Here is a 16,793-nt window from a genome sequence, read left to right on the forward strand (position 1 = left end):
CCTAATTTTTTAATATATTTTATCAAAATCATAGTAACAAGGTTGAAAAAATTTTAAAATCACAAGAATTTAAAGTTTAAAATCAGTCAAAAGAAAAATATTTTGAACGGCTCTCTGCTGACTGACTGAGTCCTCCGTCCTCTTTCCGTCTCCCTCCTCAGCTGTCTTTGCCGGTTATTTTTAGGTTAATTCTAAAATAAATTCAAGAAGCAGGAGATACTCACTTTGTTATGTAGGTTATTTTAAAATTTCAACGTGCGCTGCAGCATACTTTATTCATGATATTTGCGCATTTGGATCATTTTAAGTCTCGTGCCCTCATCTTATTGCAAGTTCATTGTCTTTCCTTTGTTTACTCAGGGTTATGAAACAATAAAGTGGGTATCTGTCGCCTACGGAGCGCCAGAAAGTGAACCATGTCAGGCGACGTTCAGCCAAGAAAACGTAAGGATAAGAAAAAGAAAAAAGGTAAGGCTTAGCACATTAGTGATTAATTGATTGAAAGTTAAAAATTGTTTCCTTTGAAACTTTTTGTTTTATTTTAGATGAGTTAAGTTTAGAAGAGCCTCGTGGAACGGCGGCGGCGCTAGGCGAAGGCGATGTGTTTATGCATTCGCAGCACGACCATGGCACCGGGGGCCACTGGTGTGCAAAGATCATTTTCTTCTCCCTCCTGGCTGTACTTATCACACTAATTGGACTGATAATATTGGAAAACAGAGGACTTTCTGAATGTAAGTACTTATTGTAACTGGATAGTGGTTATTGAAGGTAGATAGAAATTAATAATTATCTGATAATAAAAAATAGAATGTAACAAGTGTTTCTAAATTAAATATTTAAGCCTTAACAACAGTGATTAAAATAGTATACTCACTAAATCCCTGTCAAGTATCTAAATCAGTGTCAATATTTGACAGATTTCTGGCTGTTGGAGTTAAAAAAGTTTACTGTATACATATTAAATGAATATTACATAATGAAAGTTACTTAATATAATCTTCTCTATTAAAATTCATGTTTTTTTTTATAATTATAGTGGAAGCAAATGCAGTGGAGTCTCGATACTCCGGTATTCTGGAGGGATGGCTTGAAGATGCTCCTGATGACGACCACCATGATGAACATACTCTAGAACTAAAACATCATGTAAGTATATGTATAGTCAATAACGATAATGTCAATCTATCCAAATGTGTTATGTATTGATCTACAAATATTTTTATTTTTTTTCTTTTATACCTTTCATTATCATATTTTTATAAATTAATTAGTCACCAATTTTTTTATACAGCCTCTGTGGTGCATTGATTGAGCATTGTGCTCACGATCTGGAGGTCCCGGGTTCGAATCCCGGTGAGGACAAATCACTTTGTGATCCTTAGTTTGGTTAGGATATTACAGGCTGATCACCTGACTGTCGAAAAGTAATATGATTCATGCTTCGGAAGGCATATTAATCCGTTGATCCCTGTTATTACTTACTGTAAGTACATAGTTGTTACATGAGTCATGTCAGGGGCCTTTGGCGGCTCAATAATAATCCTGACAGCAAGGTTGATGAGGTTGATAATTGAGAAGAAGAAGAAAGAAGAATATCTACTTTTCACAAGGATATGAATGTCATTAGTTTAGTTTATATGATAATAACAATCCTACATAAAATCTATTTCCAAAAACTATTAAATTTTCATGGATGACATACGCTTGGATAATAGGCTGATGACGAAGACGATCATGATGTCGCCCATGATGATCATGATGAAGATCGTGGCGATGGAGATGATGAAGAAGAAGAGGGCCATGATGATGAAACCAATGAAGATGATGAAGAAGAGGAAAATGATGAAGATGAACAACAAGATAGTGAAGAACGGAACTTAGAAGCTCCAGATGACGAGGTGTGGTAGTTGTGTTTTGGCTTAAGCATGAAAATCACAAATCTATACTTGTTTAGATTTCAATTATTGAGTTATACTAATAATTCTAGGTAGAGTATTTATTCAAAATTAAAATGTGACAGGATGAAGATGACCGACGTCCATACAAATATTTCGCTGATGATGATGATGATGATGAAGAAGAAAAAGATGATGAACCCGGAAATGATGACGACGATGAAGATGAAAGACCTAATAATGATGAAGAAGAAGAACCTGGAAATGAAGATGATGAGGAAGATAATGAGGAAGATAATGAAGATGACCAAGATGATAACCAGGATAATGATAATCTGAGCAATGAATTTGACAATAATGAGCAAGATGAAGAACAAGATGATGAAGATCAAGATGATGGAGATCAAGATGATGAAGATCGAAATGAACAAGGTGAAGAAAATGACAATGACGATGAAGAAATTTTTTCTAACGAAGATGATGGTGAACATAACGACAATGACGAGGTGCAATAGCGTGAAAGAGTGACGCTTTGCACGAATTATGTAGTTACTTTGCGTACTAAAACTAAACCCGCGTATTATTGGCACTAACAATGTTTCAAAAGCTTATCTCGTTTTTCTACCTTGACAATTCTAAAATGAAACAAAATTGATTAAAAATGTAACGTTTTGCAAGATTATTATATTTTGTCTAAACTAACATTGTTTGTAAAATTTACACAAGTGTCTCATTTTGTGCAGACATTACACAGGTGAAAAAATAACGCGTAGATAAAAATTAATCAAACTAAAAGTGTTACCTTCCAAAATATCAATCTACATTTTAATCATCAATGGTTTATTTTTGTTTCATCACAGGATGAGGAAGAGCATGAAGAAGATGAGGCTGATGATGAAGAAATAGAAGTGGAAAGGATCGAAAAGGAAGCGTCGGAGGAAGAGCCTATATCTACAGAGCTGCCCGCGCTTCCCGAGGAAGACGACGACGATGATGACGATCATAAAGAAGATAATGATGATGATGATGGTAAGCCATGATAATTTGTGAACTTGAACGACGCAAAGAATAGGAGGAAGGTGTCACATGTCGTACGGCAACTGAGGCAACTCTAACTCACTAGAGGGTAACACCCAACTCTAATGTAATCCCTGAAATAATCATAATGGCTTCGGGCCAAAATCAGGTCAGGTACAGGTGTGCCGCTCTTGACTTTTTGATAAAAACAGGTTACTTGGCTCCCCACAATATTTTAGTGAGATATCACCTGTTTTAAATGTTTTGCGCTATTTTTGAACAGGAAAGCGCCGTGTGTGGCAAATTTTCCAGAACTAATTTAGGCTTTACTTGTATTAAAAGATAATAAATATTCTGAAAATATTAAGAATTTTATGCAATTTCTTTATCAAGCTGAGGCTGACAACGACAGTCATGAGGACGAAGACGAGAACGAGGCTGAAGGCGAAGACGCAGTAGACGATGACTTCTTAGAGGCAGACGATGAGCCCGTCGTGGAACGCATCACTGCGCCCGCTGGGAAACCCTTCGTTGAGGTAAGCACTCAGTTACAGTAAAATTGGACGAAAGTAGTTTTCAAGGCAGGCAAACGATTCGTCGGTGTAGCATTATCTATTCTTGTCTATCAGGGCATCTTTGCCATCCTTATAGGACACGGCGTTCGCCTTCTCCTTAATTTGTTCCATGTAAGCTCTCCTTGGTCTTCCCCTTACTCGCTTTTCTTCTAGCTTCCCTTCTATGATGTTTTTAATAAGTTCGTCGAGTCTTATTCAAGTGTCAAATCATCTTACCTATTCTGTCTTCAATAACTCCCAATATTTGTCTTTTTCCCCTACCCTTACTAGGATGTTCGAGACCATTAAATTGGTTACTTTCATTTACATAAGCGATGTTGGTATGTTAATGCTTAAGCGCCATAAATTATGCCAAAATAATTAGTATCCACTTTCCATACGAAGTTGTAAAATGATATGAGCCATGTGGTAACAGGTGATCTTCAAATCGTCTATCATGGTAGAACCACAGAAGGGTCAAAAATGTTAGCTGTTGATTTAGGCCTCTTAAATCTTCTTTTTCCGAGGAATGAAGCCTGGAAAGTCCCTCATTCACTACAGTGAAGGCCACTCACACAGACAGAAAACGTTCCAGGGTGAAAATTGCGACTGCACGAATACACGACATATTTTTGTATGAATCAATGCATACGAACAATACAAAGTACCTTCTGCATCGCATCTTCACGCATTGACATTTATACATGACTATATAAATATGATATCACAGGTGGAAGAGGACGAAACGTCGTCAGAACAACCTCCGCAGACGCTGGAAGAGGAAGAGGAATACGAGAAACAACAGGAGGATTTGCGACGCGAAGAGGAACAGTCTTCCTCCCACAGTAAGTCACATTTATTTATTTTCTGCTTTATTCCATGTGTGATCAGAAGAATGGCTTCATATTATTCCATGCTACTCACCACCTCGTGCATGTCATAGCATAACATAACTTGACTAAGAGATGCCGCCATTTCTAACGTGGTGGGCTCATAACGGTTAGTAATCTGCAGTGTGATTCTCTACGGTTTTGTCACCTACCAAACTTCGTCGACAAATCAACAACGACGGACTCTTGACTATTCTGAAGAAAACTTACAAATGAAACCCCTTATAACATGACATGACATGATAATAATGACGTCGCTCGTCCCTTTCGCAGTAAGCTCTATACCGTTTAAAGAGACATGTTTCGTATTTTTTGCCCTAGGCGATGTACTGTCTCTATCCTGTTATCATTGTAATCACGCCACCGCACGATTCACACGATTCCACAGTCACGGTTCATCAACGAACGGACAGCGTCGGAGTTGCTGTTAGAGAATCACACTATAAAATTCATCACAACCTTTCAAAGAAATAACGATTGTGGCTCCACCAAGCACAATACACACAGGCACCTTCTGGGCGAGCTCGCTCCATCTTAGGCCTGGTCAATGACTTCGGGCAAGTCTGGGGCCAAGAGCAAACCCATCAAAGGTAAAAAAATAGGTATTAGTATGCATGCATGCTTGCATTAAGTAGCAGTAACACTAAAATAATTTGACTACTCGCTTATTTAATTTGCCCATAACAAATGTAAGCATAGAACACAACCAACTATCACAGACTGTCCAACTGAATTTGAATGGCATTAACCGTTTAATATGGATAAATGTGTAAAAAATAAATGTTTTTTTGGACTATCAGTAAAGTATCTTTTATTTCGATCCTATTGCTTTCTGACCCTCAAATTGTTCAATGTTGTATCTTGATAATGCTGTTCTCGAGAACTTGATACTGAAATATTTCTGGGCTTTCGATTTTAAACGCACTAAGCACTCTTGCGCGCTTAGCACTTATGATAAATAAAACTTGAAAACATTTTCCAGTAAAAATTTTCCATACTTATTTTCGTCAAATATGTGTAGCTTTCCTTTGGTAGAATGTGCAATTTGACTTCTATCCCGGTCTAAATCTTGCGCTGTGTTCATTACACTTCATTCATTATATTTATTTGTTTGTATGATTTTCGTGATGTGGTTTCTTCAGTTTAGGCAATTGTGTATGTATGAATAATTATTAATCCTATTGATTCGAGAAATCCTGATTACTCTTGGGTTATTGTACCTACTTACCATTTTAAAACGCGGACTGACAGCTTATCAATTCGTTTACGAACCAATATATGATTCTTATGAACTAAACTGCCCTTAAATGTTGGTGTGATTGTGTGATTTCTGCGTTCTCTCATTCGATATGGGCAGTAGTAGTTAGCAACAGACTACCGGAGGAAGGAAAAGAAAAAAAGAAGAGTACAAAAAGCAGGCCGTCCCGCTCACGCACTTAATTAAAATAACCTGTCCTCTTTGGCTAACGCGTGTGGCGCGTGTGTTGCAGTATGGCTGAAGCTGGTGATAGGCGGCGCGCTGCTCGCCGCCACGCACGCCGTCATGAGCCGCGCCACCGCGCCGCGGGGTGCGTACCCACCTACTAACCCTTTGACTGGCGATTACCCTGTTAAACTCAAGTCAACCCTGATCAGCCAATATCAGAAATAAGTCTTTAAAGCGTCCATGGCCATCAAAGGGTTAAACACGCGTTCATAGCTCGTCAACTATAACTTGCCAAGCTTATAGGGGTGTAGATGAGCCGAGAATATTATGTGTAAAAGATATTTTTTGCTAATCAGTGAATTGATCCTAAGACAACTTCCTATTATGTTAGTCAAGTATTTTGTTGACAATTCTTATAACTTATGCCCATCTGAACCCCTGACCTTACAATTTGTAATTGATGCGCTGTACTGGGTCGTATTTCATAATCGCGACAAATAAAGTAAAGATAAAAAGTATGGATAATTTAAATTGTTTCAAAGTTCGATCATTTCAAAATCAGAATTTATAATATTTTAACTTATTAGTAAAATTCGTGCATGCGTCGTTGCTACGTTAATGAAACAAGACCCTAGTTCATTAAAACTTGGCACGTGTATTACAAAACGATCAAAGGGGATCAACAGATTAATATAACAGATTAATATGTCTGATGCTTTCGCCAACTGGAACGCTTACGTTTCATTTCACATTTCTTAGATTGAATTTATCATTCTTGCACGCTTTAAATTGCTATTTATTTGTTTTCTTTGTTTACCAGCTTACATGAAATACTACATCAACTTCGCTACACTATACATTTCAATGAATTTAGATAATCGGAAAAGTTATGACGCTTTGCTAATAGTTTTCTCAGTGTCGTCGTCAGTCGTCATTTTCGTTATATCTCGCGCTGGTTCGTTAAAATCATTTACTGCAAACAGATGAGCCTGAAGAGGAACGCGAGATTCGCGAAGAAACTCCAGTTGATAGGAGAATGACCCTTATACCGGAAGAAACGCCCATACCTGGTAGAGTTTATATTTTAAATATTACAATATAATTATTTCTCTTACAATGCTATTCGAAATTTAAGCATTTATTTGCGCTACAGTTATCCAAAAAAAGGTACAACAGAGTAAGAAAGCAGTTGAAGAAATAGTGAGAAAGGCAACGCCGGTCGTGCAAGCAGCGCCAGCCAAAGAAGAAAGCGAAGAGGAGGAGGTTGAAGAACCAGAAGTAAGTACAGTCGTTTATCGTACATCTATAAATTCCATGACTATTATTATATTGACCCAAAAATAAACCTCACATGTTGTAAGTTTCAAATAAACAACAGTTTGCTTTACTTTTTAGGAAATCGAAGTAGAGGAAATGGAAGATCCAAAGAAAGACGAAAAAGATAAAGAGCTTTACAGCGACGAGGAGGAAGAAGAAGAAGAGGTAGTGCAGAAGAAAGAAGCGCCTAAACCGACTGTTCAAAAACCACAACCAAAACCAATACCGGAACCAGAACCAGAAGACGAAGACCCCGATGATGTTGAGATCATAGACGATGAACAACTCGAAGAAGAATTGGAAGAAGAAGAAGATGACGTATCGGATGTTGATGACGCGGAACTGCTCAGCAGACTGGAGGCCAAATACGGCCGGCTGCCGGAACCGGACCGTCCCGCCCCCAAACATAGTAAACACCGTGTGTCTGTGTTCTGTTGCTGGCATGAAGCTAACTTATTAACACTCCCGGCCTTACTAACCTGATGTGAGTTTGTACTCATGTTTTCAGTAACTATTAGTTTTAACATTATTCTATGACAAATGTACAATTTTAGCTTGGCGATTTTACTATTCGGTAGACTTGGTAACATTTTTATCACGCATAGATTTCGAAATTACATTATAATCAGAATTAGATATTTTGCAGTCGTCCATAAAATTGATTTGCTCATTTCGGTGTTACATTTGATTTTAGATCCGCGTTCTTTCTGCCAAATGTTACAATTTCTTAGTAGAAAACATTCCATATACGTGTACGTACGTACTCTTCTGACGCATATTTTAATTTGGACAGAGGTTAAAAGTATCATGGATGTCTTACAGAGGACGGAGGTAACAGCATAGACGACGATTGGCCGGGCGAGCCGAGTGATGCGTTCTGGCGCCAACAGTTGGACTCTGCTGAACAAAACCTCCGCCAGGTAGCTTTTTGATAATAAACCCTTTAATAATTACAAAAAAAAACATGCAATCTCCTGATGGAAAGTGACGATGCGGTCTTAAGGTGTATAACATGCTTACTAAAAATGCTTAAAACGCGTTTTTGGGTGAATAGGCAGGGAGACAGCAGTAGAGCGAGATGGTACTCAATGAATAGTAAGACTTACCGGACTGTTCTCCGAAAATAATGTCCCAGGTATCATGCTCGACCACGACACGTAAATATGTATGTAGTTGTAATTTAGACCTGGGGGGTTAAAAATGCCACATCGAAGCAATTCGTCTAAAAAAGCAATATTGCTAATTGACATTTACTTTTATAAATGCTCAAATGTCAAATTGCAATATTGCTTTTTTAGATGAATTGCTTCGATGTGGCATTTTAGTCCCACTGATTTATTCCCACACACACACACACACACACACACTAACACCTAACTACCCATAGTGCCTAGTCATTATTTATGTAAGAAAGTCCCTACAAGTTTGTAGAGACTCTGGTATTAAAGTCCATTTGTATAATCTGTTCAACTTGCAACCCTTTAGATAATGTTATTGGTGTATTCTACTTTTACTTTTTTTTGTGTTATTATTTGTGGTGTATACGTTAGATAATAAACTTTTTGATTTAGTTTGAAAATGTCTACGAAAGTGCTTTCGCTTTGCATGATCTCATTTCCTCATTGTTTGGAGAAGAATACACCAATATTTTAAATGTGTCAAACCCAAATCAGACGATTACGTGTCCTATAATGACTATCTATTGATGAAACAACCTTATTGTATTCCAGGATTGGCTGGACTAACAGTTTTCGAATTTAATTTTTTAAAACAATATCATCCTTTGCTCGTTGTGCCATTTCCCCCTACGTCAGCGGCTGCCAGCGGTCCCCGCGCCCGCACCCGCGCGGGGGCTACCGCACCCTGACTAACCCTAGCATTACATATTATATACTAAGGATTGTTCTGACGCTGACCACTCCCGCAATACGGCTAGAGAATATCGATAAATTTCCTTGAATTTCAAGTTGCACCGCTTGAAATCTTCGAAATATGTAGGTCTAAGGGATGTCCTAGTGTAGTCGATTTCTCTGCAGTCGTATCGGGTAATGGTGAGCGTACGCACGAGTGTGTGAGTGTGTGTAACGTGTAACTAACGTGGAGGGCGAGTGGACGGCGGCGTTGGAGCGGCTGAGCGTGGCCGAGCTGCGGCCGAGCGGGCGCGCGCGGTACCTGGTCGCCACGGCCCTCGACCGCATGGCTGAAGCGAAACGCGACAACGGCCTGCTATCGCGGGCCATCGTCGCCTACCTCGACGTGCTCAAGATGAACGAACACCTCCCCGATAAGAAGCTCCTCCAAGTCGCGCAAAGAGCCCTCGACAGAATACAGTTCAGAGGTACGTACCTAATTTGCGAAACGTTTGGACAACCACTTCAAATAATACAAGAAGGCCGAATCTAGCAACTTTTGTTACCCGAGTTATTGGCTTTCTCTTTCATTAACAGAAACGAGGAATTCGATCGTTTCCGCATATTCCTGTAATAGGTATCCAACGGCCCGAAACGAAAATATTAATACATGCACTTATTCTTTCAGGTAATTACTTGAATGCGGAACCTGTCTATCGCCTACTAATCCGTCGGTTTCCCAACGAACCAGCTTACCGGAACAACTTGACCATTTCCTTCCTAATGGCTAACAGGTGAATATTCCTATCTCACTATAAAGTGCTTTAAGTATTTTAATTGTTTCGTATCTTATTACATTTGAAAATATCAAGTATTTTATTACAGAGTTGACTTGGCGGAAGATGTGCTGAAAGAGACTCTCGCCCGATGGCCGAATGATCGCGTGGCTTTAGCTCATTACGCGTTTGTACTGAAAACTCAACAGAACAAGCTGGAAGAAGCCGTTGAAATGTTCCAAAAAGCATTGAAAGGTGACAAAGGTCCGGCTTGCGAACCCCGATTCTATTATCACTATGGCGACGCATTGTTGCTGCTAGGCCGCTACAAAGAAGCACACGAAGTGCACAAGCGAGGAGCTAAGTATGGACACTTCTTATCACCAGCACAGCGGTCTCTGTATAACGTAGCACGACTGAGAGGTCGACCGTGGTGGAACGTCGCCGACACTCCATACACGAAATTAGCCAAAGCATTAGAGAAGGCTTGGAAGGATATACTCATGGAAGGACAAGCCGCCAAGACTCTCTATGAGCAAGAGAAGGAAGGTCTGAAGGAGCGCGGGGAGTGGTCGCAGATGGATCTTTTTGTTCGTGGGCAGGAAATACCTGGGCGCTGTAAAAGGGCCCCGGTGACTTGTTCTATAATACGGGCGGAGCCTGCAGCGGCGGGTTGTAGACGAGGGCAGATCAAGTTTAGCGCTATGGAGCCAGGTACGCACGTGAGACCGCACGTCGGCCCTACCAACTGTAGACTGAGAATGCACTTGGGCCTAAGCAACACCAAAGATACTTACATAAGAGTCGATCAGGAAACGAGGTGCGTTTACATGTTATTTGGCTACTCTTAGCAATCTACATGATATTCTATCGTAGTCTACAATAATGTGATTGACTTATTTTACTAACTGGTCAATGTGGTTCCAGGCAATGGCAAGAAGGCAAGGTGCTGTTATTCGACGACAGTTTCGAGCACGAAGTGTGGCACAACGGCACGGGCAAGCGGCTAGTGCTGATCGTCGACGTGTGGCACCCCGACCTCACAGCCGCCGAGCGACGCTCGCTTCCCGCCATTTGACGCGCGCCAACGCCGCCGCCATCTTGCACACGTTTTAAACTTCGAAATAATTTCCAAAGTCACTAATAATTGTGCAAAACTAATTATAGTCCCTGGGCCAAGCGCCAAACTCGTCAGTGATTTCCTTCCAGAAGAAAATTTGTAGGGTGGTTCGCAAAGTTGTACCATGAGCCCCGTGCGTAAACATCGGATCCATTAGTGCGTTCAAAAGCAGCAGCCTCCCAAACTAGCAATAAATAATTTTCTGTTATCGACTCCTGATTGTGACCTTCATGTGACCAGTTGCGGCCTTTTCCACACGCTATAGCCAGCTGACGTTTAGTTTTCTGAGATGAGATTTTGGGGTAGGTATAATAATTTGATGCACTTTTTAATCAAGAGGATTGATTTTTTTGTAAATTATGTAGGCTGCCTATGCTCAACCCACCAACGGTTCGAGAGCTAACGTTCGCGGGGTGTCATGTCTACAGCTCTATGAACGATTCTACAAGTTTTCGTCCGGGAGGAAATGACTGACGATTTTTACTTCTGGCCCGGGGAGTATAACGTTTATGAACGTCAATTATTTTTGGAACATGTCGATTAGGATTAAATCGTTGGTAATAGAATCTCAGACCTAAAATAAAAGACAGTATTGCCGCCGGGATTGTGAATGTTACCAACGTCGTCATTGTAAATATGTGAGCGAAAATGCAAGTGTACAGGGGGTTAAAAAGACCACATCGAAGCAATTCATCTAAAAAGCAATATTGCAATTTGACATTTGCGCATATAAAAGTAAGTGCGCAATGCACACAAATGTCAAATAACAATATTGCTTTTTCACATGAATTGCTTTTACGTGGACTTTTTAACCCCCCAGTATATGTGAAGAGTGATTGTTTATAGCTTAATAGTTGTTTAATGCCCCTTTACACTACCCTTCTATTTGCATTTTGTTGTGTTTGAACTAATATCTATAAACATATTATTATTATGTGATATTTTTGCAACCTTTATTGTAAGCATCTCATGTAGTTTTAAGCATTTGTTATTAGTTATCAATATAATTGAAATGCTCGATATTTCTTTGTTTTATTTTAGAAAGTTTTCAAACAAAAGACAATAACGTGTTAAGTGTATGTATATTTGGTATAAAAATTGCCTTATCGGCTCAAATATAACCAATATTATTCAATATCTTAGTCTAATAAAGCTTGTTTTCTAATTACTATAAATATTGGTCCATGATTGATACACAGAAAGTTCACAAATTGCCGGTGCATTTGTGCAATTTGATTCTAAATTTCACAAAAATAAGTCACTTGTGGACGGAAAGTTCCTGAGACATCTTATACTAAATCTATACAATTCCTCGTTACAATCACAATAATTAAATCATTATAAATTCGTACTTGATTACTGTAACATCCGAGCCATTTTCATAACTTAATTCATCAGATCTATAAATTGAACAGGAATGTTACACATTTCTTTTACTTAATCTATAATAAAAAGTACATGAGTGAGCTTACAGTCAAAATGTTACCACATTTTGTAGATTGTCATAAAATTTGTGATGTGCAACATCTTTACTTACTGTCAACCTGCACATACAAGCTAGTGTTTACAACTATATAGTTAAAGCTAAAATCGTATCGTAAAAGAATGTAAAAAGGAATGTATTTTATACAATAACAAACAACATGTTGACTGAGATTTTTAAGTACAACCCAATAACACCCTAGGAACGAAATTAAAAATCAAATAGAAAATAAGACTGAGTCACTGGAGTTAGGCACTAACGTGGCAATGTTACAGCACTAATAAGCATCGTTTACCGGCTGGTAGGCCGGCGGGCCGGGCGCCTGCGGCGTGGCGCGCGCGCTGTAGGGCGGCGCGGGCGGCGGCGGCGCCTCCCAGCCGCTGTCGCCGCCGTAGCTGGCCGCCGCGCCGTACGCACTCGCTCCGTACGGCGGAGACTCGCAAGGCGTAACCGTGTCCATTCTCGCGTCGTAACTTGCCGTTGCACCTTCGTATCCACGATTCATATTATCATATGTTGGAACATTCTGGTCGTAGTTTCTCGTTTGTTCGTAACCGCGCGGTGGCTCGTTGTAAGGCCCGGCGACGTCGTAACCGGAACCTTTAACGGTCCTTCGCACGGTGTCGTATCTATTTGTTATGATTGGAACAGATTCAGTAGGCGGTGGGGGATCGTATACGTCCTGAGACCTTGACATTGTATCTCTCTCTGGTGCGTGGTAGGATGCGGGGCGTGCAGGGTGGAAGTTTGAGTATGACGAATGTGCTGATGTAGGCCTGGACGGCCTCGATTCTCGCGGTAGCGACGCATTCGACGCTAAGTATCCGGCGTTTCTATACGACCGCCGCGACCTTCGCACTGATGAACCGTTTCCTCGCGATCCTGAGCGGCGTTTCACCCGCCGCGGCGTCATTGGCTTCAATGAACTTTCACTTATGTTTGTTTCTGTCGGGCTTAGTTCTATTGTGTAGACGGGACGACGCGGCAAAGTGCCCTTATCTGGAAAATAATTGTAATCGGCAATTAGCACATTAAGGTTAATAAAAATGTGATATTTTTTATCAAATGTTACAATTTACAACTTGAAATATTATTTATTTTTAATACTAACTTGATTCTGGTTTACGTTTCTTAAAGGAGCGGTATGCCAGGAGAATGGCTAATGGTAAGGCGGTTGCTGTCAGTATGGCAGCAACAGCAGACTGTCCAAGTTCCACATGATGCCACTGGAGGAAGCAGCCGTCCACCCGTGTTGGTCTCCAGGTCCCGGGGCCGTCCACCTCCCCCCACACTGGCTGGCAACCCCAGCCGTTTCCTTCCCACCAACTGACACTTCCAGTACCCAAGGAGAGAAGCCCACTCTCCTGGAAAGTTTAATACAATGATATACAACTAATAAGTAGTGATTCCTACTTGACACACATTTCTTGATATTTTTTTATATATCAGTATGTCAATTATCAAAAGAACAATAATCTTCTAAATTATTTGTAATTTTAGTTGTTGATATTCTATTTATGATAATAAACATTTTCTTTTGATTACTTATGGATCTTTTTACTTACCCTGTTGAGAGAGCCCAAGTTCATGTAATAGCATATCAAGAAGACATTCCAAGTCAGCCACATGAAACTCCATATTGCATACTAAAATTAAATTAAACTAATTACTAAACACTTCAAAATTAATTACCTACAGATAAAAACTAAGACAGGGTGGTATTCATATTTATTAATACTGCCCTAAGACTTATAAAATGCATTGAATATATTAAATACAGAATGGTTTATTAATTTAATATACCTACTTAGGCTTTCTTTCTATATACCTGTAACAGGACTACAATTCCTACATTTAACCAAGTTATTTTTTATCAATACATATTTGTATTTATCAATAGTTTTATATTATTTGCTCAAATTCAAAAAACACAAACAAAACAATATACATAAGCCAAAAAAAGATAGAACAATAAAATAACTCACCGCTAAAAGATATTTAGTAATGTATTGAACCGCTCCAAATGAACCAAATATTATCAACAAAATGTTAACAAAGTTGGCTATGATAGGTAGCCACATATAACCAAGGAAGTCAAACACTTGTCGCTGGACAGTCACAATCTGTAAATAGTAAACAGTTAAGAGATTTGTAACATCATAAAAGGATTATGCATGATAATTATACTTACAACCAAAGTAGGCACTTTAAATGCTAAAAGATTAAAGGTACTGACAATAGAAGTCAAATAATTATTGTACCCTAGGTTCTTGATGATGCCGATATAGTTGAATTAGGGTAAGGTAAAGTTTTCATCACATGACAGTAAACTTTTACTAATGCAATAATCGTTAATATTCCATATAGTAGTACATCATACCATATAATGGTGGTCCTATAACACACCCAGTTTCACTCACATTGAATATCCACGTGAACTTATAAGATGTGCAGGTGATTCATATTAGAAGGTAAAAGTTGATACTCACCAGTTCAACAACACAAACGATCAACAACAACGTTCGAAGTCCGCAGACTGCCATTTCGATAGGGAAAATAATATTTCACAGTTATTTTTCGCATTTGTTGGTGCAACATAATAGTTTTAAATCACAAACATACATGATTTAATTTATAAAACTGTAAAAATATAGCATAATATTAAGGACAAAAGTCGTTTTTCACAGAAAAAAAAAATGACATCTGGCAATTTTTTTTTTTTTTTGTTTAGGTTTTCCCCGAAGGGTAAGGCAAAGGGAACTATGCCCATACAGCCATGTCTTACGTATTTTTTTTCTTGATGAATGATGAAATGATGAAAGGTGATGATGATGAAACCTAAGCCCCCACCCTCGGAGTAGACTCCTACTCCGAACCCCAAACGAATTAACTCGAAAGTCCGCATAAACTTTCGAGTTATGAAGCGGCTTCCTGACACGAAGCGAAAATAGGCAGATACACTTTGTTTATTGAATACTCCAATATAATAACACTCGCGAATGTCTTCCGACTAACTTAATGCGATCATCAACCACAAAACACCACTTCGTATTAATTATTTAGATTATTCAATGAAGAAAGCAACTGTCCCGTTCCCGTTTCCCGCCAAAAAGCCTCTGACATCTGGCAATTTATTTTTTATTATGTCCAGTGCAAAAAATAGAGTAAAGGTCTGAAACCATATTCAGCCAACTGCTGTAGACGGGCGAATTTGGTACTGGACTTGTTCATTATGACTTTACTTTTGTTGACAAAATGTCACTTTCAAAATCAAACTGATTTTCTTTTTAAACTGTCTAACCATCTAAACGAGGCACAGTTATTCAGCATATTGGTTGTTTTCTGAAGTATTGATCGAGTATTCTTATTTTCTTGACTGATTATTAATTTGTTCCTTTCTTTGGGACGAGGTAAGTATACATCCATTAATTAAGATCAGAAGAAAATATCTATGAGATCCCAAAAATGAGTGAAACCGGTAACCTCAATTTTACTGTTTTCAGATTTGGAGTTCGACGAAACCTTACTTGCTCGAAATGGCGACTGAAAGTCTCATCCCGTTGGAGTCAAATCCCGAAGTTTTGAATAAGTTTCTTCAAAAGCTGGGAGTGCCTTCAGATTGGGCCGTTGTGGATGTAATGGGTTTAGATACTGAAATGCTGTCGTGGGTTCCTCGACCTGTTCTCGCTGTATTGCTATTGTTCCCCATTTCTGACAACTATAAGGAACACAAGGACAAAGAAGAGGCTGAGATTTTATCTAAAGGCCAAGAAATTACTAGTGATATATTTTATATGAAGCAAAATCTCAGCAATAGCTGTGGCACTGTGGCCCTTGTGCACAGTGTAGCTAATAACACTGACAGAATTAAATTGACTGAAGGCCACATGAAGAAGTTCCTCGATGAAGCCAAAGGATTGGATGCTGCAGCTCGTGGAATATTGATGGAAAAGAATGAGGGCATTATCAATGCTCATAAAGAGTTGGCTCTTGAAGGGCAAACTAACACTCCTGGTGCTGATGATGAAGTGGTCCATCACTTCATTGCATTTGTACACAAAGATGGTGCTCTGTATGAATTGGATGGGCGTAAAGCTTTTCCAATAAACCATGGACCAACTACTCCGGATTCATTACTAGAGGATTCTGCTAAAGTTTGCAAGGAGTTTATGGCTCGTGATCCATCTGATGTGCGCTTCACTGTGTTGGCTTTAGCTGCAGCTGATTAAAGTTACCAAGTAGTATTAGCACTATGGCAACATTATTATTGCAGAGCTGTAGTAGCAAGCTGAGTCACTGTCAAGCTTATAATGTATTCTCATATTTGATATAACTTGTGCAATGCAATGCAGGGCAAGCTTTTGTGATATTACAAATTAATTTATTTTGAATTGGCATTTTTATTTCGTAAATTAATTTTTAAAAAATTATACCCAAAATAGAAAAATAAATTTCAATCTGG

The 16,793-nt window shown here is 39.1% G+C and overlaps 3 protein-coding genes across 7 annotated transcripts; 2 read left to right on the forward strand and 1 right to left on the reverse strand.

Annotated features, from left to right (window-relative positions):
* Nucleotides 1-110: 110 nt before the first annotated feature.
* LOC126376859 (aspartyl/asparaginyl beta-hydroxylase) lies at nucleotides 111-11,870 on the forward strand. Of its 3 annotated transcripts, XM_050024412.1 has the most exons (18): nucleotides 111-232; nucleotides 361-468; nucleotides 546-734; nucleotides 1,040-1,149; nucleotides 1,719-1,901; nucleotides 2,024-2,404; nucleotides 2,759-2,927; nucleotides 3,309-3,451; nucleotides 4,200-4,314; nucleotides 5,850-5,927; nucleotides 6,769-6,855; nucleotides 6,939-7,063; nucleotides 7,181-7,511; nucleotides 7,925-8,022; nucleotides 9,206-9,440; nucleotides 9,641-9,746; nucleotides 9,838-10,548; nucleotides 10,656-11,870. In XM_050024412.1, the coding sequence occupies exons 2-18, from the start codon at nucleotides 417-419 to the stop codon at nucleotides 10,804-10,806; spliced, it is 3,264 nt and encodes a 1,087-aa protein (XP_049880369.1). In that variant the 5' UTR covers nucleotides 111-232; nucleotides 361-416; the 3' UTR covers nucleotides 10,807-11,870. The 3 variants fall into 3 exon arrangements, with proteins under 3 accessions (XP_049880369.1, XP_049880377.1, XP_049880385.1); XM_050024420.1 differs by lacking the exons at nucleotides 1,719-1,901; nucleotides 2,024-2,404; XM_050024428.1 differs by lacking the exons at nucleotides 5,850-5,927; nucleotides 6,769-6,855; nucleotides 6,939-7,063; nucleotides 7,181-7,511.
* A 43-nt stretch (nucleotides 11,871-11,913) lies between these two features.
* Nucleotides 11,914-15,022, reverse strand: LOC126377134 (DNA-directed RNA polymerase II subunit RPB1). Of its 3 annotated transcripts, none has more exons than XM_050024816.1 (5): nucleotides 14,821-15,022; nucleotides 14,317-14,454; nucleotides 13,897-13,977; nucleotides 13,443-13,695; nucleotides 11,914-13,330 (listed from the first exon to the last, which is right to left on the reverse strand). In XM_050024816.1, the coding sequence occupies exons 1-5, from the start codon at nucleotides 14,872-14,874 to the stop codon at nucleotides 12,609-12,611; spliced, it is 1,248 nt and encodes a 415-aa protein (XP_049880773.1). In that variant the 5' UTR covers nucleotides 14,875-15,022; the 3' UTR covers nucleotides 11,914-12,608. The 3 variants fall into 3 exon arrangements, with proteins under 3 accessions (XP_049880773.1, XP_049880781.1, XP_049880791.1); XM_050024824.1 differs by lacking the exon at nucleotides 14,821-15,022 and adding an exon at nucleotides 14,712-14,785; XM_050024834.1 differs by lacking the exon at nucleotides 14,821-15,022 and adding an exon at nucleotides 14,523-14,695.
* A 580-nt stretch (nucleotides 15,023-15,602) lies between these two features.
* Nucleotides 15,603-16,722, forward strand: LOC126377374 (ubiquitin carboxyl-terminal hydrolase isozyme L3). Its single transcript, XM_050025105.1, has 2 exons — nucleotides 15,603-15,741; nucleotides 15,835-16,722. Exon 2 carries the CDS (start codon nucleotides 15,868-15,870, stop codon nucleotides 16,558-16,560), a length of 693 nt encoding a protein of 230 aa, XP_049881062.1. The 5' UTR covers nucleotides 15,603-15,741; nucleotides 15,835-15,867; the 3' UTR covers nucleotides 16,561-16,722.
* Nucleotides 16,723-16,793: the final 71 nt, after the last annotated feature.

The sequence above is a fragment of the Pectinophora gossypiella genome, chromosome 2, assembly GCF_024362695.1.
Source record: "Pectinophora gossypiella chromosome 2, ilPecGoss1.1, whole genome shotgun sequence".
NCBI classification, from domain to species: Eukaryota; Metazoa; Arthropoda; class Insecta; order Lepidoptera; family Gelechiidae; genus Pectinophora; species Pectinophora gossypiella.

Excerpts from the sequence above, each read along its gene's own strand:
- LOC126376859 (XM_050024412.1), top strand. The coding sequence starts at position 417 with ATGTCAGGCGACGTTCAGCCAAGAAAACGTAAGGATAAGAAAAAGAAA. Across the intron at positions 4,315-5,849 it reads GGAACAGTCTTCCTCCCACA|TATGGCTGAAGCTGGTGATA; the intron begins GTAAGTCACATT and ends CGTGTGTTGCAG. Across the intron at positions 9,441-9,640 it reads CGACAGAATACAGTTCAGAG|GTAATTACTTGAATGCGGAA; the intron begins GTACGTACCTAA and ends TTATTCTTTCAG.
- LOC126377134 (XM_050024816.1), bottom strand. The coding sequence starts at position 14,874 with ATGGCAGTCTGCGGACTTCGAACGTTGTTGTTGATCGTTTGTGTTGTT. Across the intron at positions 13,978-14,316 it reads TTACTAAATATCTTTTAGCG|TATGCAATATGGAGTTTCAT; the intron begins GTGAGTTATTTT and ends ATTTAATTTTAG. Across the intron at positions 13,696-13,896 it reads ACTTGGGCTCTCTCAACAGG|GAGAGTGGGCTTCTCTCCTT; the intron begins GTAAGTAAAAAG and ends TAAACTTTCCAG.
- LOC126377374 (XM_050025105.1), top strand. The coding sequence starts at position 15,868 with ATGGCGACTGAAAGTCTCATCCCGTTGGAGTCAAATCCCGAAGTTTTG.